This window comes from Coccidioides immitis (genome assembly GCF_000149335.2).
Source record: "Coccidioides immitis RS genomic scaffold supercont3.5, whole genome shotgun sequence".
In the NCBI taxonomy this organism is placed as follows: domain Eukaryota; kingdom Fungi; phylum Ascomycota; class Eurotiomycetes; order Onygenales; family Onygenaceae; genus Coccidioides; species Coccidioides immitis.
In genome coordinates this window covers 2262585-2278656 of record NW_004504307.1, presented here as the reverse complement: position 1 = coordinate 2278656, position 16072 = coordinate 2262585, and the positions used below count along the sequence as shown (strand labels likewise).

Below are 16072 nucleotides of genomic sequence, written 5' to 3'. Positions count from 1 at the left end.
GGGTTCAGAAATTCAATTACTCCTACCCAGATTCAACAGAACAGGATCCCCCATCTCTGGGCCTGCATCATTGTCCCGCCAGCCCATAAAAAACATGGTCCTGACTCCTCCGGATAGGGCAATTTCCCGCAAAGCTTGAGATTTTGCCGGAGACACTACTTGAAGCTATGGAGTAACCACTGACAAGTTCCTTCATTGCTTGCATCACACCTGCTCGTCAGCTTGATTAACTACCTCAGCAAGCCGCAAGGCGGGTTCATCACATACCTGACGGAGGTTTTTGCCGTCAAATACATAAATAGTCCCCAGCTAGGAGAGCCTCGGCAAGTCCTCTGTACTGGCATAAAAATGTCCTTGATGAAGACAGGCATCTGAAACTTTCCATAGTCATATGCTTGTCAGATGTCTTCGTTCGGCTCCACCTAACTACAAGGCGGTGGGCTATTGGAACATTTCGGGAGCGTTGCACCGCCTCCTACGCGATGGCAAAACGGGGCAATGAGCGGCCAGCATCGCACGCGCGGCCGAGCCAACAGGTTTGGAAACAAACCTAAACATTTTAGGTTTACTTAGCCATCCTCTGGATTCCTGTCATCCCCAAAGTACTCGACTTGACCACGGACATCGAATGAGAAAGCTGCTTCCCACTCCCTCTATCCCTCCCGCCGCTCCATGTTCCGCGTTTATGGAACATGTCCTATACTGCCGGCTCTTGTACTGAGCTCGACCAGCTACCCCCCGCCTTAAGCCCGGCGGTTGTTCAGGATCGTACGGAGGGCGGAGTGCTAGTTGCTACAAAGAATGAACCACATGGCTCGCAGTTTACGGCACATAATCGCCAACCTCTGCGGCTCGGGAATGACAATCACGATCCTGAAGGTAGAGAGTCTGTATCATTCGCCGAAAATGAAGCCCCAAGCGTCGCTCAAAGCTTTGCTTTCCCGCCGAAAACTACATGTCGAATGCTTAGCTGTTGTTTGATGACTTTGGAGGCGGCTTAAATGACAGTGCTCCCGGTGCATTAATCCCCTACATCGAAAAAGAGTATGGCATTGGCTATGCGGTCGTGTCTCTCATATTTGTGACCAACGCCTTGGGATTCATCCTCGCTGCACCCTGTACCCATGTCCTTGAAGCCCGTCTCGGCCGCGCTTGGACATATTCGCTGTCTTTATTAATGGTCGCCATTGCACATGCAGCAATAATTGCCAAACCGCCGTTCGCTGTGGTCGTTTCATGCTTTTTCTTCATTGGATTCGGGCTTGCGGTTAGCCTGGCACTCAACAACGTTTTCTGTGCCAACCTAGTGAACAACACGGCTGCACTTGGGGGTCTCCACGGCGCTTATGGCGTCGGTGGTACGATTTCGCCGCTAATCGCAACTGCAATTTCGGCGAGCGGCATCCCCTGGAGCATCTTCTACGTTATCCCGCTTGCCGTTGGGCTTATCAATATCGTATTCTCGGTTTGGTCTTTCCGAGACTATGAGAAAGACCTATCCGTCCACCAGCCCCCTACTGCCCGACAAGTATCTCCTCAACATTCTGCTCAGAGCACAGGAGCCCATAGAGACCATGCTCTTAAGAAAGCCATCAAGAATAGGGTCACGCTACTGGGAGCGTTGTTCATATTTGCGTACCAAGGTGCCGAAGTTTCCATTTCTGGATGGGCCGTGTCTTTTCTTGTTGCTTATCGCGGGGGGGAAATTGCCAAGGTCGGATATATTAGCACTGGCTTTTGGGCTGGCATTTCCCTAGGCCGGTTCCTTCTGTCTCATCCTGCTCAGAAACTTGGGAGAAAGGTCTCTACGGCCGGCCTCATAGCGGGTTCAGCGTTTCTTCAACTGCTCGTCTGGCTAGTTCCTAACATCGTTGGTGATGCCATTGCGCTCGCCATTGTCGGTCTTCTGCTTGGTCCCATATATCCGTGTGCCACAGCTGTTTTCGCGACATTGCTTCCACGTGGAATCCAGCTTTCGAGTCTAGGATTCGTTAGCGCCATGGGTAGCAGTGGTGGCGCAGTAGCGCCGTTTTTCACCGGTCTTCTCGCACAGAATCTTGGTACAGTAGTGCTACACCCGATATGCATAATGCTGTATGCTGTGATGCTTGTTTCTTGGGTTTTCCTTCCAAAGATTCGAAAAGAGGACTGAATGACCAAACAGTTCGCATCCTTAAGGAACCAACACAACTTCCTAGCCTCAGGACATAAACTATTGATCAGTAATTCTCCCCAAAGGTGGGAGCAATAATGCCCCGTCCACCAACGTCTCTATCCTTTCCACTTTATACACACATATTCATTGCGCAGATAACATGAAACTAGGTTGAACGTACAGAGTACAGATGTGCTAGTTTATATATATCTTTGATATAATTAGCCTTTTTTAGGCCTAGGGCACCATATGTTTTACAGGTCATCCCGCCGTACCGACGCCCGGTTGAGAGGGATTCTTTTCTATATATTGTTGAGGTGCTCAGCTTTCAGCCTGATCCTAAGAAAGGTTGGGGCGTCGAGCAAAGGGGGCAAAAGGGCTCTGGGAGGAGTCAGCTACATTCAACGGCTACCTTCACCATGCCAACCGAATGAGGAATAATGTCACTCCGCAGCAATCCCTTTGCTGGTAAGTTCTAGCTATGTAAACTCTCCAGCCATCTTAATTTGGACTGCCCGTCTTGAACCCCTCCCCTGGAACGGCTGTACTCCATGCAACAACAATCATTTTGTGGCGTCGGCCAGATGGAGGAAGTAGTCAACCAAAGTCCATAATCCCGTGGGACCAAACACACGCTGAGAAAACATTGTCACATCTCCGAGTTGGCCATTTCCGGAAACTGGATCATCCGTTATACATAATCCCCATTAGAAGCCACACTCGTGTCTCCTGAGGAGCAACGATTAAGGCGAATCTCTATCTCCCGTGGTTCCGTAGAACCTAATGTAACCAGCCCCCGAAGCCAGGAAATACCGTCAGGTGATTGGGTCGGAGTGGACAATTAAGGCCGTAAAGGTTCAAGCACGGAGGACTCACCATCTGCGATGAGAATGAATAGGGCGAAATTATTGCAACTTGTCGACACAACTGCAGCCGACAGCTTTTTCATCGATGTCAAACCTGGGCTGCAAGAGTCAAGTTCAGGCCAAGATTTGGATTGGCGGGTGTGCGAGAAATTTATCCCCACCATCGCAAGCGGCTCTTTTAGTTCGTTCCCCTCCCTGACCGTATGGATTACACCATCCGTCGAATCGCAACTAAACCATCTGCCTCGAAACCCTAGATCTAGGATAAACTGGGAATACCACACGCAGCTCAATCCACAGTTGTATATTTTGCTAATTTCGATATTTTGCGTAACTGGGGTTTCATTCGTCTTCCGGTCGTGGGCAACTGGGCCCTTGCTCTGCCTCACGAGTGCGATCAGAGGTATGTTCACAGTGGTGATGCACAGCATTCGCTGGCGCCTCTCTACAGTTTTATCTCCTTCAATCACTGCGTTGATCATGTAAACGCTGCCTCATATCTTTTGTCCATGCCCTGTTGTGGTTCCGCCGAGCAAAGGGGTGACCGGAATCTTCTACGGGGCCATTCACGCAAGCTTAGCCCTATCTCTTCCCACGAACACAACAAAACCAATTTAAACATCTCTGCTAATTTTCACTTCGTCAAAGCGCCAACCAACTGATTAGTCTCAACCAAAGAGCGGCCTCTGCAAAGGCGCAACCGCAAAGATGGATGGCGACGACGAGCTCATGGCCAAAGTCTACCGCAAGATCGAGCGGGAGAAGGCCCTTATCAATGCCGCTACAAACATGCGCCAGTCGACCGATAATCCTCTCGTGCAGCAACGAGTCGATGCGAATATCCGTGATGGCAGGAAGAATATCGCATATTTAGAGGAGAAGATGCGGGAATTGCAACTGCGAAAGATGGGTCGTGAAGCCGGTCAACAGCCTGGCTCGCCAACTCAGCAACGGCATTCCGGGGGAGCGCCACCGCCTCCTCCAAAGGATGGCGGACATTATTCTTCTGATATCGGTTACGCTCAGGAAGGTTCAGGTTCGATGCCATCTCAAGCCCCCTTCCATGACCCTAGACCAGGAGGCCCAATCCCGAAGGCTAGACCAAACTTTAGCAAGCTAGGTAGGCCATACAGCCAAATCTTCATATTGCATGAAACGTCGGTCAGGCTAATGATTTCTCAGACTTAATCAAATACGACACTCCTTACCTTGGTCCCAAAATCCAACTCATGTTATCCCAATTAGAATTCAAGCTGAGCGTCGAGAAACAGTATAAAGCTGGTATAGAAAAGATGGTTCGCTTATATCAAGATGAAGGTGACAGAAAAAGCCGAGCTGATGCTGAGGGAAGACGTGTTGAGAGCAATCAGAAAATCCAGCTTCTAAAGCAAGCTCTGAAGCGATATGAAGACCTGCATGTGGATATTGAAAGTGCAGACCATCCCGATGGTACGTAGCTAGTATGTGCGATTTCCATTCGTGTGCTGACCACCCCTTCCCCTACCGCAGATGAAAGTTTGAGCTCCCCAAACATTCGTAAACCGCTTACGGGCCATTTGACCATGCGCATCCACGCAGTGAGGGATGTAGATCATGCTGCTGGCTCGCGATTCTCCAGGGGACCTGAAACATTCGTCATCATGAAAGTCGAAGATGCAATCAAAGCGAAGACGAAGGCTACGCGCAACGACAAGTGGGCAGAAGAGACCTTCAATGTTGACATTGACAAGGCCAACGAGATAGAACTCACTGTATATGATAAAAGTGGAGATCGCCCTACCCCTATCGGCATGCTCTGGATTCGACTCTCCGATATTGCCGAAGAAATGCGTCGTAAGAAAATCGAAACCGAGTTTAATACGTCAGGATGGGTTTCGGCAGATAAGATGGAACATGGAGCTGCAAGAACTGAATCTCATTTCCAAGTCAACGCTCCTCAACACCCCCAACATGACCAGGCTAGCCAACCTGGACCAGGCGCCACAGTGATGATTGACTCTTGGTTCGCCTTGGAGCCAGTCGGTAGGATCCATCTTACGATGAGCTTTGGTGAGTAAATCGCTATGTAAACATCTTTGCTATAAATTTGGTGTTAACACGTCTGTAGCCAAGCAATTGAAGGATCGCAGACCTTTCGATATTGGTCTTAACCGACAAGGAGCCGTTCGCCAGAAGAAGGAAGAAGTTCACGAAAAACAAGGGCACAAATTCGTTACACAGCAGTTTTATAACATTATGCGTTGTGCGCTTTGCGGTGATTTCTTGAAGTACGCCGCTGGTATGCAGTGCTCAGATTGCAAATACACTTGTCATAAGAAATGCTACCCCAAGGTGGTCACGAAGTGTATCAGCAAAGCCAATTACGAGACCGATCCCGATGAGGAGAAAATTAATCACCGCATCCCACATAGATTTGAGTTTTACTCTAATATCTCGGCCAATTGGTGCTGTCATTGCGGATACTTACTGCCCTTTGGCCGGAAGAATTCGAAGAAATGCTCAGGTAAGGTCCTTGTTCAAGCGATGATGTTACAACGCGCTGATTTTCATAAGAATGTGGGCTCACCTGCCACGCTCAATGCGCACATCTCGTGCCTGATTTTTGTGGCATGTCAATGGAGGTAGCCAACAAAATCCTCGAGACTCTCCATAAGACCAAGAACTATAACAGGGCTGGAGGTGCCATGGCTGCCAAAACACTTCGTCGTAGTGATAAACAACCCGCTCCTGAGACACAGAAACCTACAGATGCCTTTGGTCCACAAAAACCTATATCCGCCGACGCTGTCAGTGCCGCGCATTTGTCTTACACGGCGCCCCAGTCTGGACCAGCTGGTAGACCAAGCGCACCTCCGACAAATACTGCGGCTGCGGCTGCAGCTGCAGCTGCTGGTATGCGACCTCCGTCTCAACAAGGAATCCCCTATGACCGAAATTCCACAGACTATACCAATAATAGACCTCCTTATATTGAGACTCAGACACAACCAAAGCCACCACCTCATGCCCATTATGATCCAAGTGCATATGCAAGCATAGATACATACTCGCAGCCACCTCAGCTTCCTCCAATTCTAGTATCGCAACAGGTACCCCATCATTACGGTATGCAACAGCAAACTCCAATTGCTACCCAGGCGCCCCAGGTATCGCTGCCTACAAAAGAGCAAATGCAGGCACCCGTCCCAATTCAGCAACCACCGAAGCGAGTTGGTTTGGATCACTTCAACTTCCTTGCTGTGCTCGGAAAAGGAAACTTTGGGAAGGTCATGCTCGCAGAGACTAAAACGACCAGGAAACTCTATGCTATCAAGGTCTTGAAGAAAGAGTTTATCATTGAGAACGATGAAGTTGAAAGTACGAAGTCTGAGAAACGAGTCTTCTTGATTGCAAATAAAGAGCGACACCCGTTTCTTCTGAACCTACACGCATGCTTCCAGACTGAAACCCGTGTCTATTTCGTCATGGAATATATCAGTGGTGGCGATTTGATGTTGCATATTCAGCGCGGCCAGTTTGGTTTAAAGCGAGCACAGTAAGACCTGTCCGATTACGCTGATGGCAGGGATGCTGACATGAATTAGGTTTTATGCTGCCGAGGTTTGCCTGGCGTTGAAATACTTCCACGAGAACGGCGTCATTTATCGCGACTTGAAACTCGATAATATCTTACTCACTCTTGATGGTCACATTAAGATTGGCGATTATGGTCTTTGTAAGGAGGATATGTGGTATGGTTCCACCACTAGTACATTCTGCGGCACTCCGGAATTTATGGCGCCTGAGGTACGACTCCCTTTCTCTAATCGATTCATGACGTACTAATAACTGATTATATAGATCCTGTTGGACAAGAAATACGGACGTGCAGTCGACTGGTGGGCGTTCGGTGTCCTCATTTATCAAATGCTTCTTCAGCAGTCTCCTTTCCGCGGAGAGGATGAAGACGAGATTTATGACGCCATTCTGGCCGATGAGCCTCTGTATCCGATCCATATGCCTCGTGACTCGGTTTCCATCTTGCAAAAACTGTTAACCCGGGAGCCAGAATTGCGGCTCGGCTCTGGCCCTACCGATGCACAGGAGATCATGTCTCATGCATTCTTCCGAAATATCAATTGGGAGGATATCTACCATAAACGGGTCTCACCGCCGTTCTTCCCAACAATTACCAGCCCGACTGATACAAGCAATTTCGATCAAGAATTTACAAGCGTGACTCCCGTTCTTACCCCTGTGCAATCTGGTAAGTAGTCATGAACTCCTATGTTGATGTACGTTTACTAACTTATCCTTCCCACAGTCCTTTCTCAGGCCATGCAAGAGGAGTTCCGTGGATTCTCGTATTTTGCAGACTTCGTGTGATTTCCCACTTGCAAATAATTGATTCAGACTACTACGTCATATTCTGCTTACATGAGAGTTTTGTCCTCTTTTTCTTTTTTTTCCCTTCAAACGGATTTGACGGGTTTACGATGATGTAATTCCACATACCCCTTAATGTGTCACAAAAATGCAGCAGGTCGGATAACAAGCAGAAGAAAGCAGGTGTGGTTCTACTATTTTTACCAACGGAAAGTTTGGGAGGTCAGGTCTCTATATCGTTTCCGCCTTTTCTAAGGTTATCCCAACGCTCTCCTCGGGTTCTATTGTTTTTCCGTCCTTTTGGCGCTAAATCCGTTAACAGTGCTTCGTATAACACCAGTAATTTTCCCCCAATAGCCTCGCCAATAGAACTTATTTCAATCTTCATTTTTCAGCTGATGAGAGCGAGTTATTTACAGAATTCGATATTATTTATTAGATGAAAATCATCCGCCCAAGAAAGTGAAAATAACTAAAAGCACAAACCGACGAACGAGGAGAGACTTGTCAATTTCTCTCAGAAAAAGCAATCCCTGAATAGCGAAGGTGCAGCACAAGTTGATGCGAATCTGAAGTCTACATTCCCGGACCAAAGCCCACCAATGGGACCCTTGCCGTGCTTCACCCGGATCTTCACCAAATTGCACATTAACCATGGCAAATTCATGGGACCTAGATGAGATTTTTGCGAATATGTCCTTGCCGCTCAAAGAGAAGACATGGTGTCTGATTCTGAAGGCCCTTCTTCTGATATCGAAGTTTTAATTCCCGACTACGAAAAATACGTTGATCCTTGCTCCGAATTTAAGTGGCTGAAGGTGATTGATGGTGAGACTATATATCAACGGTCCAGTCGTTCACGCTTGGTACATAATCGGGCACTGCAGGGCATTCCTAATTTGAAGAAATAGGACTGAGGATACGTTCCGGCATAATATGGAGGAGCCGGAGCATGAAATGGCCGAGCTGGCATTCGAGCTCTTTGATCAATTCGGCTGTTTTCAATCCCAGTCCAAGAAACACCCGGTGAAACGGGGATGGGGGGTCTGGAGTGACGAGCCGAACAATAGAAATACTATTTTGATTGAGGAGTTGACAATTTCACCAACCCATCAACAGCAAGGGATAGGTCCCAGGCTGGCTTGTGCAGTCCAGGAGCTAGCTTCAGAGAAAAGCGGAAAATTTGTTGGGATAAGTTGGCCGGGGGTTTCTTGAACATGAAGTGCATCGTGAAACCTCTGGTGGGGAGACTGTTATCAGGAGACAACTTGAGGATGCTGCGCTCTCCTTCTGGGGAACATTGGAATTCCGGGGAATTAGTTCTTCTCGCTGGCTCGGGTATTCGCCCGATGAACAGCACCCAAGTCGCTCTCTATCACCTGGACAGGATTTTGACTTGCCTCGCTTCCAGAGGATGCCTCCTATACAGGAGATTGACCTTTTTAATCAAGGCACTCCCAACCATCGATGATCCAGAGTGCCTGACTCGGCTTGGAAATATCTTTGGCGATGCTTTTCTAGACGATACCAGATGGGAAGCCACAGATGAGGACGGCAATACACTACTTCATCTCGTGCCCTCTTCTTCCAAGGCGTAAACTGCCCAGTGGCTGATGCAGAGGGATTCCGGCCTCCTCTCTCAACGGAACGCCCATGGGAATACCCCAGTGGAGGTCATGGAGGCATCAATGGAGCGAAAACGGATAATCTACGAGCACGGATTTAAAAGAACAGACATCTCCGACCAGTTTACCGGATACGACGACGTGACGATCTCATGCCTAACCATGCTTAGAGGACTCGTGCTGAAGCAGATATTAGAAGCTTAGCTCTCGCGTCTGAAATTTGGCTGTACATGTGGTAGCTGCCTTGGGGGGTTCCTTAACACCAACTTGCAAGATATGTTGCCTTTTCATGCCGAGACAACGTTAGACTTCACTTACACGATTGGAGATGAAAGGGACAGAAAGTCTTGGTGTTCGGAATTTGAAGATGACCTTGATTACCTTTCCGAGCCGATTGCGCAGAGTTTAGCCACAAACAAGGACTCGAGAACTGGTTTTCGCATGTTGTGGAAGTATCTTGCTAACTGTATTAGGGCAAATACGTTGCCTACAGGAGAGAATCTTCTGCTCCTTGTTCAAAATGTGAATGAATGGCCACCACACTGTCGGAATTTTATTCAAAGGGGGAAGCTATCTCATCGGTAGCTAATATGTTATTCAAGAAAACGATGGTGTTAAGGGGGCTTTTATTACATATTAGCACCCAAGAGCCGAGAAGGAAAATATACACAGTGTCGCAGAACTTGCCATGGAAGTAACATTATCTTGGTACCACGAATCCAATTGTTGTTCGGTTTAGGTTCATCTAACTCGTTAGCACATTGGATTGAGCATCTCTCAGAGGCCTCACGCGCATCACCTGCCACACCCGCGCTGAAAAGCGGCATGCCTCCAGCACTCCTGCGGGACTAGGACTAGTGCTAAAGAAGTACTTTGGGAACATCCAGATTTCCTTTTGAATTTGGGAGGTGGCCAGCAGGCACAGAGTGCTTTATACCAAGAAAGCCCGATACACCTGCGGAAGGTCTATACCATATCAACTACACCGGCCTGAAGCTTCCTCTGAAAGAAACAGTGGCAGCATGGTGTCTTTAGCTTTCTGAGGCATAGACTGACAACAAATGTCATTGTTCAAGATGGGACATGCATCGTGCGCTTTTTCATTCCTGACAAAGCCCATTCACTAGTCATAGTGTGGATGACAATGCCTTACATGTCTATATGCAAATCAACTTTGTTTTTCCAGTGTCTGGAAGCCGAACTTGCTAGTTCTTTCTGCTCAAACATCTTCAAATACCCGCAGTTTCCAGTCCAGTGGCATCCACATGGCATTGTTAAGCAATATATGTTTCATTTTCCTGTCCTGCGCTGATACTAAGTGAACCTAGCTGCTCTGGAGGCGAGTCCTTCTTTTTTAGTTTCGAAGTTTCACCACTTTCCGCCTAATGGCTGACGTTGATGAATATGTCTTGTATCAGTACTGGAACTGCATATATAATGGTGACCGTCCGACACCTCACCGCAATCAGAACTTTGATAAAGGCCTTGACGGCGACACTTTAGTAGGCGATGCAAATACCCCCTTCAAAAAGCAAAGACGACTCGCCGGCCCTCGCTATACACTTCCGAGACCTGATCGATATATGCGGAGGGATACATCTTTGGACATTCATGGCAATAGCTCGGTCAGCTCCGCCACACTGTGTGGCGATGATGATGATGCGGAGCCTAGACACAGGGCTAAACTTTCGGAGTCTGATATTGAGTCCGGAGGGCCTTTCAATTCCGGAGATCAAGACGTAAATGCAAGGCCAGGTAGGGCGTCAACGGGCGCACGGATCTTGGATGATACTTCTAACAGCTCCGTACCTGAAAACTATTTAAATCACACGATTGTTCCCCAAGGCGCACAAGAGAATTCTCTCTCCGCTGATGCAAGCCTGACGGAAGGACATAGTCTAGAAGCGCTTATAGGGGCCAAGCATCAGGACGAGGAACCAAAAAGCTGGGCGGCTGCTGTTGAACTCCCCTCTGGTTATTGGGCAGATGCGGAACTAGAGCTTCTCTTCCGGCTTTCTACGCGAGGACTCGAGTCTCTGGTTCCCAGCACTTGGAGATTGGACTTTCCCATGTTCCCCAGATCATTGTTTTGCGAGTGCGGGACAAAAGATTCCTTTATTGGGTCAATGAAGGGGCGAGAGTTCCGTGGTACGTAGACCCCTTTGATGAAGGCAACTCCCAAGAAATATTGAATACTAATGGTCAAATATAGCAATAAAAGCTCTCAAAAGCGTCCTATCCATAGGACCTCGCGCCGTGAGAGACCGCCAGCTTTGCCATCTTCGCCCAGAACTTGCCGTTAAACGCATTTTGGATTCCTATATCCGCTGGGCGCTTTGGGACGCGGACATACTTCATCGCTGGTGTCTTATACCACTTTACACTGTATATGCTCTCCGGGAGAAGCAATCAGTCAGTTCCGGCGTGAAGTTCACTATTCGCAACCTTATATCAATGACCAACCGATATCGTACTACACAGCGTTTGAAGCAAAACGCTCAAGCTCGAGCCAATATTATCAACAGTCACAACCAGGGATATGAGAAGTACGGATTTCCTGTCCTTACAGGGTTCTTGATATGCGGGTCAATTGTTGCTATTATCACATTAGACTCGGATCCCACTGCAAGACCTGCGCTTGATCCGGAAACGTCTGCCCGGTTTATTGCAAAGTTAGACTTTAGCGAACCTGGCCAAGACGTGTGGAATTCTCTGGCAATCGCAATTTCCGTAGTTTGGATGCGGAATAGGATGTTGCAGCTGGGCAGTAAGATACTGAATCCGGAGCGTCTGTGCCTTGATCCCAATTGCGGCTGTTCTGGCAAAATTTCATAGTGGTAAAATTTAACCATGAAAAACCCGTGAAGCCGATAACCATATCGTCAACAAACTAATTTCCATTGGCTTTTATTAATGTATCAAGAATAAATTCAGCCAATAGAAGTTTAAGATTTGAACGTGTTTCCAAGGCGCTAGTATCATCACTGTAAGGCATCAACACTCCTTACAAGCCGCTTGATCTCAGCACGCAATGGACACCCATAAATAGCGATGGGTTCAATAATACAAGGTCACGCATCGTGAATCATGGATGCGCCGGGAGACAGAGATATTGAACTTCAGCGTGCCTCTGGGGATCTTATACATGAATTCAAGGCAAAATTACCTCCCCTCCTTTGGAAATCTGCTGGCGATAAGCGTCAAGTCCATCGATGGGCCCAACGTGTACGGACAGAAAAGTTAAGGACCCTTGTAGGTGCGACCTTTTCTTCTACAGAGAGAAAATCGTGACTAAAGAAAGATACAGTTAGAACCTTTCCAGGAATGGCCACAACTGTTAGATCCTCACTTGCAGGGAATATTATCCCAACTGACCGATGCCTTTCTTACCTACCTTGAATTGTATCAAGATCAATATGCCTCCACTGCGGCTGTCACTATCCCTAAAAATGGAGCCGTGGAGCCGCTTCCTCGAGCTATTTGCAAACTCATCTACGTTCTATGCAAAGTTCGTGGCGTGAAAGTCATTACTAGGTTCCTCAACAATGAGCCAAGGTATCTTGAGCCCATTCTTCGCGCCTTCATCGACTGGGATAGCGTGGTTGCGGATAACGATGCGGCTGCGTCATCTATGGGCCAAGGACTACCGTTGACGTGGGAAGAGAGATATGTTATCCTTCAATGGCTGTCTCACTTGTTTCTGGCGCCATTTGACCTAGCATCAATCTCGTCTGACACCATTCCTATTCCGTATGATAACCTCTCTGTTCTATCTGGATTATCGGCTTATCTTCCTCCTGTGACGCGGTCTGCACTTTCAATCAGCCTAAAGTATGCGCTACTTCCAGGGAAGGAGAGAGAAACCGCCGTCGCTCTATTGGCGAGACTTGCATTGAGATCGGACATGCAAAAATTGGGTGTCCTCGAGGCGCTCATTAATTGGGCTTACAGTACGTTGGATTCGAATTCAAGTGGCTCAACAAACCCGGAATATGCAACTATCGGGATTTTGTCCTTTATTGCACGGCTAGGCGTTCAGGGTCGAGCGGATGACCTTGGTCCATATGTGGAATCTATATCTGATAGGACTATGGCGCTTACAATAGAAAAGTCTCCAGTTTGCAAGGCTATTCGGGCGTCCGCATTTGCTCGAAAGATTTTGATTAAGATTATCAGATCTATGGCCATCCTTACACTTGCGCTAGAAGAGAGGCTTAGTAGGGAGTTCTCGGATAAGAGCTCCACGATCTTAGAAAATGCAATCGATCATTTTCTCCTGTCACTTGCAGATAAAGATACCCCTGTGCGGCTGGCCGCGAGCAAAGCGCTCAGTATGGTGACTCTCAAGCTAGGTCCAGAAATGGGTTCTGACATCGTCGAAGCGGTTTTGGAGGCGTTGGAAGACAATATTCTCTACGAAAAGCGAGACGGTACCCTGATCTCCCGTTTCCAGGCCGAGAAGACCGACCCGAGCCTCATCAAACGGAACACAAGTGCTGTCAATACCCAAATATGGCACGGACAGATCCTGACCCTGGGGCACCTGCTTTTCCGACGAGCTTTGCCTTCGAGCAAGCTTGGGCAAGTGCTACAATCATTATTCTGTGGCCTTGACTTTGAACAGAGGTCATCAACTGGAAGCTCTGTCGGGAGCGGCGTTCGGGATGCATCATGTTTTGGCATTTGGTCCGTTGCTCGAAAATATTCCACTAAGGAGCTTCAAGTTTTGGATCCTCGCGAGGTGAAAGTTAGAACAAGTCAGGATGACAACGTCTTGCAGGTTCTTGCCATTGAGCTGGTTTGTGCAGCGTGTTTGGATCCCTCCGGAAATATACGTCGAGGCGCTTCAGCCGCCTTACAAGAATTGATTGGTCGTCACCCAGATATGGTATTTGAAGGGATATCTCTTGTCCAAATTGTTGATTATCATGCAGTCGCTCGCCGGGCAAAAGCCATGCAGGAAGTTGCAAGGGACGCTGCAGCCCTTGGAAGTATATATTGGTTGCCGCTCTTTGGCGCATTGCTAGATTGGCGTGGAATAGGATCCCCGGACTCTCGGTCAAGAAGGGCTGCTGCCTCTGCAATTGGAGAGCTGAGTTCACAGGGAAGTTATAATACCATACTTGCTGTGCTGTGCCAGACCCGTCAACGTCTCTCGGATATGTCGCCATACGCTATTGAGCCGCGGCATGGGTGTTTGCTATCACTGGCAGCGGTGATAGAAACATTCCTATCCTTTAAACTGACAGAACCTGATCCCGATGGCACTGCTCGCCAGATCGCATCCGAAGTATCTAAGCTCTGGGAGATTTTAGATAGCAAAACAGGGCCAACCAAAGAGAGCCTCACTCTTTCTGAGCTTCGACCTGACTTGATTGCGGAAGCGTCTGCACGCTTCTTATCCGCACTTGCTCGATCATATGCTCCGGCGGCTGGACAAAGTGGCCCAAGCCGAAGGCTCCCAGAAAAGTTTCTTAATAAAGCTATTGACATTTTGGGGCTTTGCGTTTGCCGTAGCGATGATATCCCTATGAAGGCATCGTCCGAGGCAGCCTCTGATCTTTTTGTGCTTTTATCCTCGGAAAAGCAATTGGATGTATTGAAACGGTGGCTAGACAATATCGATGCGAGCTGGAAGTCCGCAACAGGCCAAGGCCAAATTGCAGCCTTGGGAGTGGTATTCAAGCATGTTCCAACTGCAGGCCAGGGAAGAAAATTGATTTTACGCGGACTTCTTAAATCAACTGCAGTCGAAGAGTTGATTGCTAAGCGGAAATCTGCCGCGCAATGCATTGCAACGCAGATTTTGCCATTCTCAGGTTCCGTATTTTCTTCCCTAGCAGGAAATGAAATGCTACTAACAGACACTTAAAACAGATGAGATTGAACTTCTTTCCAGCCACCTTCAAGTGTTCCTAAATGATTACACAACAGATAGGAGGGGTGATATTGGCTCATTAATTCGACTCGAAGCCATCGGCGGCGTAAAACTCAATCTCCAATCTAAATTCAGGCGGTCGCCTTACACACATGATTTAATGAAATGTGTAATTAGGCTTGCCGCGGAAAAGCTAGATAAAGTGCGCTTTGAGGCGTGGAAATGTTTTGAGGCCTTCTGGGGTTCAGAACCTGCCCTGCCCCCATTACAGATGTGAGTATACTCTCCATGAAGTATTCATTCAGAAGCTGATCATCCCCAGGATGTATGAACATTTAAGTGAAGTTTGCACAGTAGAGTACTTCTTACAACTCTTTATTCTCCTTTCGGTTGACTGGCTTCGACCATCTCTATTAAAGGGGTTAGTGACGTCTTTCAGCGCCGGTACAGAAGGTTTAGTTCGAGCCTCGCGACTTGCTCTGGTGCAGTTTATTCAAGAACAGGCTGGAGACGATAGCAACCGGTTGAAGCTAAACATTTTCAATGACATGATGTGGGTATTAGAGAGCACGATGGATGATGATCGTTACGCTATACCGGCTGTTGATACCATCTGTTTTCTCCTCGGCAATTGCTTCGAAGACTTAGCAGGTTTAGATCTTAAGTAAGTATGGTATTAGAACAAAAGTTAGCTTGTTGGTCGCTAAACAAAAACTGTACAGTTTCCGAAAATTATTTCTTCTTGTCCAAAAGTCACACTTTAAGTCCTCGAACATACCCAGAATCGAGGTTGCAGTTAAAACATACGCTACCCTACTGCGCCAGGAATGCATTCAGAAAGACGTTATGAAGAAAATGATGAGTCTGTTACTACATTCGTACCCCAAGGTATGCAAATGTTGATTATGGGGGATATTCTCGAAGTTGAAAGAAATGATGGCTAATTTGCACTAGATTCGCTCGATCACCGCTGAATGCCTTTTCATGGAGATAAACAATGAAATATTTAAGAAGACCGATTGGCTATTGTCACCACACCAGCTGAAAACTACCGTGGATAAACTACGACAAGAGTATCGTCTCACTTAGAATATATATATATATATATATATACATAGACATGGAGTCTGAAGTATCATTGAAAATAAAAGCATCCAAAAGGTGACCCTTTTCAACATTATGT

The 16072-nt window shown here is 47.6% G+C and overlaps 5 protein-coding genes across 7 annotated transcripts; all 5 read left to right on the top strand.

Annotated features, from left to right (window-relative positions):
* The first annotated feature begins 678 nt into the window (after nucleotides 1-678).
* On the top strand, nucleotides 679-2376 carry CIMG_09207 (MFS efflux transporter). The gene is made up of 2 exons (XM_001239585.2): nucleotides 679-879; nucleotides 971-2376. The coding sequence occupies exons 1-2, from the start codon at nucleotides 802-804 to the stop codon at nucleotides 2150-2152; spliced, it is 1260 nt and encodes a 419-aa protein (XP_001239586.2). The 5' UTR covers nucleotides 679-801; the 3' UTR covers nucleotides 2153-2376.
* Nucleotides 2377-2874: 498 nt separating this feature from the next.
* CIMG_09206 (AGC/PKC protein kinase) lies at nucleotides 2875-7773 on the top strand. 3 transcript variants are annotated; one of them, XM_004444817.1, is made up of 11 exons: nucleotides 2875-3202; nucleotides 3279-3424; nucleotides 3670-4141; nucleotides 4204-4470; nucleotides 4531-5070; nucleotides 5129-5524; nucleotides 5575-5913; nucleotides 5965-6556; nucleotides 6606-6807; nucleotides 6862-7267; nucleotides 7325-7773. In XM_004444817.1, the coding sequence occupies exons 3-11, from the start codon at nucleotides 3730-3732 to the stop codon at nucleotides 7384-7386; spliced, it is 3216 nt and encodes a 1071-aa protein (XP_004444874.1). In that variant the 5' UTR covers nucleotides 2875-3202; nucleotides 3279-3424; nucleotides 3670-3729; the 3' UTR covers nucleotides 7387-7773. The 3 variants fall into 3 exon arrangements, with proteins under 3 accessions (XP_004444874.1, XP_004444875.1, XP_004444876.1); XM_004444818.1 differs by having other exon boundaries at nucleotides 5575-6556; XM_004444819.1 differs by lacking the exon at nucleotides 2875-3202 and having other exon boundaries at nucleotides 3246-3424; nucleotides 5575-6556; nucleotides 7325-7501; nucleotides 7563-7772.
* A 267-nt stretch (nucleotides 7774-8040) lies between these two features.
* CIMG_09205 (uncharacterized protein) lies at nucleotides 8041-10092 on the top strand (the record flags this gene model as incomplete). The annotated part of the gene is made up of 4 exons (XM_001239583.2): nucleotides 8041-8144; nucleotides 8298-8581; nucleotides 8707-8960; nucleotides 9006-10092. The coding sequence occupies 4 exons, from the start codon at nucleotides 8041-8043 to the stop codon at nucleotides 9213-9215; spliced, it is 852 nt and encodes a 283-aa protein (XP_001239584.2). The 3' UTR covers nucleotides 9216-10092.
* A 304-nt stretch (nucleotides 10093-10396) lies between these two features.
* CIMG_09204 (uncharacterized protein) lies at nucleotides 10397-11846 on the top strand (the record flags this gene model as incomplete). Its single annotated transcript, XM_001239582.1, has 2 exons — nucleotides 10397-11159; nucleotides 11224-11846. 2 exons carry the CDS (start codon nucleotides 10397-10399, stop codon nucleotides 11844-11846), a joined length of 1386 nt encoding a protein of 461 aa, XP_001239583.1.
* A 204-nt stretch (nucleotides 11847-12050) lies between these two features.
* On the top strand, nucleotides 12051-15978 carry CIMG_09203 (beta-tubulin cofactor d; the record flags this gene model as incomplete). The annotated part of the gene is made up of 6 exons (XM_001239581.2): nucleotides 12051-12263; nucleotides 12319-14830; nucleotides 14889-15162; nucleotides 15212-15553; nucleotides 15612-15777; nucleotides 15844-15978. Exons 1-6 carry the CDS (start codon nucleotides 12099-12101, stop codon nucleotides 15976-15978), a joined length of 3594 nt encoding a protein of 1197 aa, XP_001239582.2. The 5' UTR covers nucleotides 12051-12098.
* Nucleotides 15979-16072: the final 94 nt, after the last annotated feature.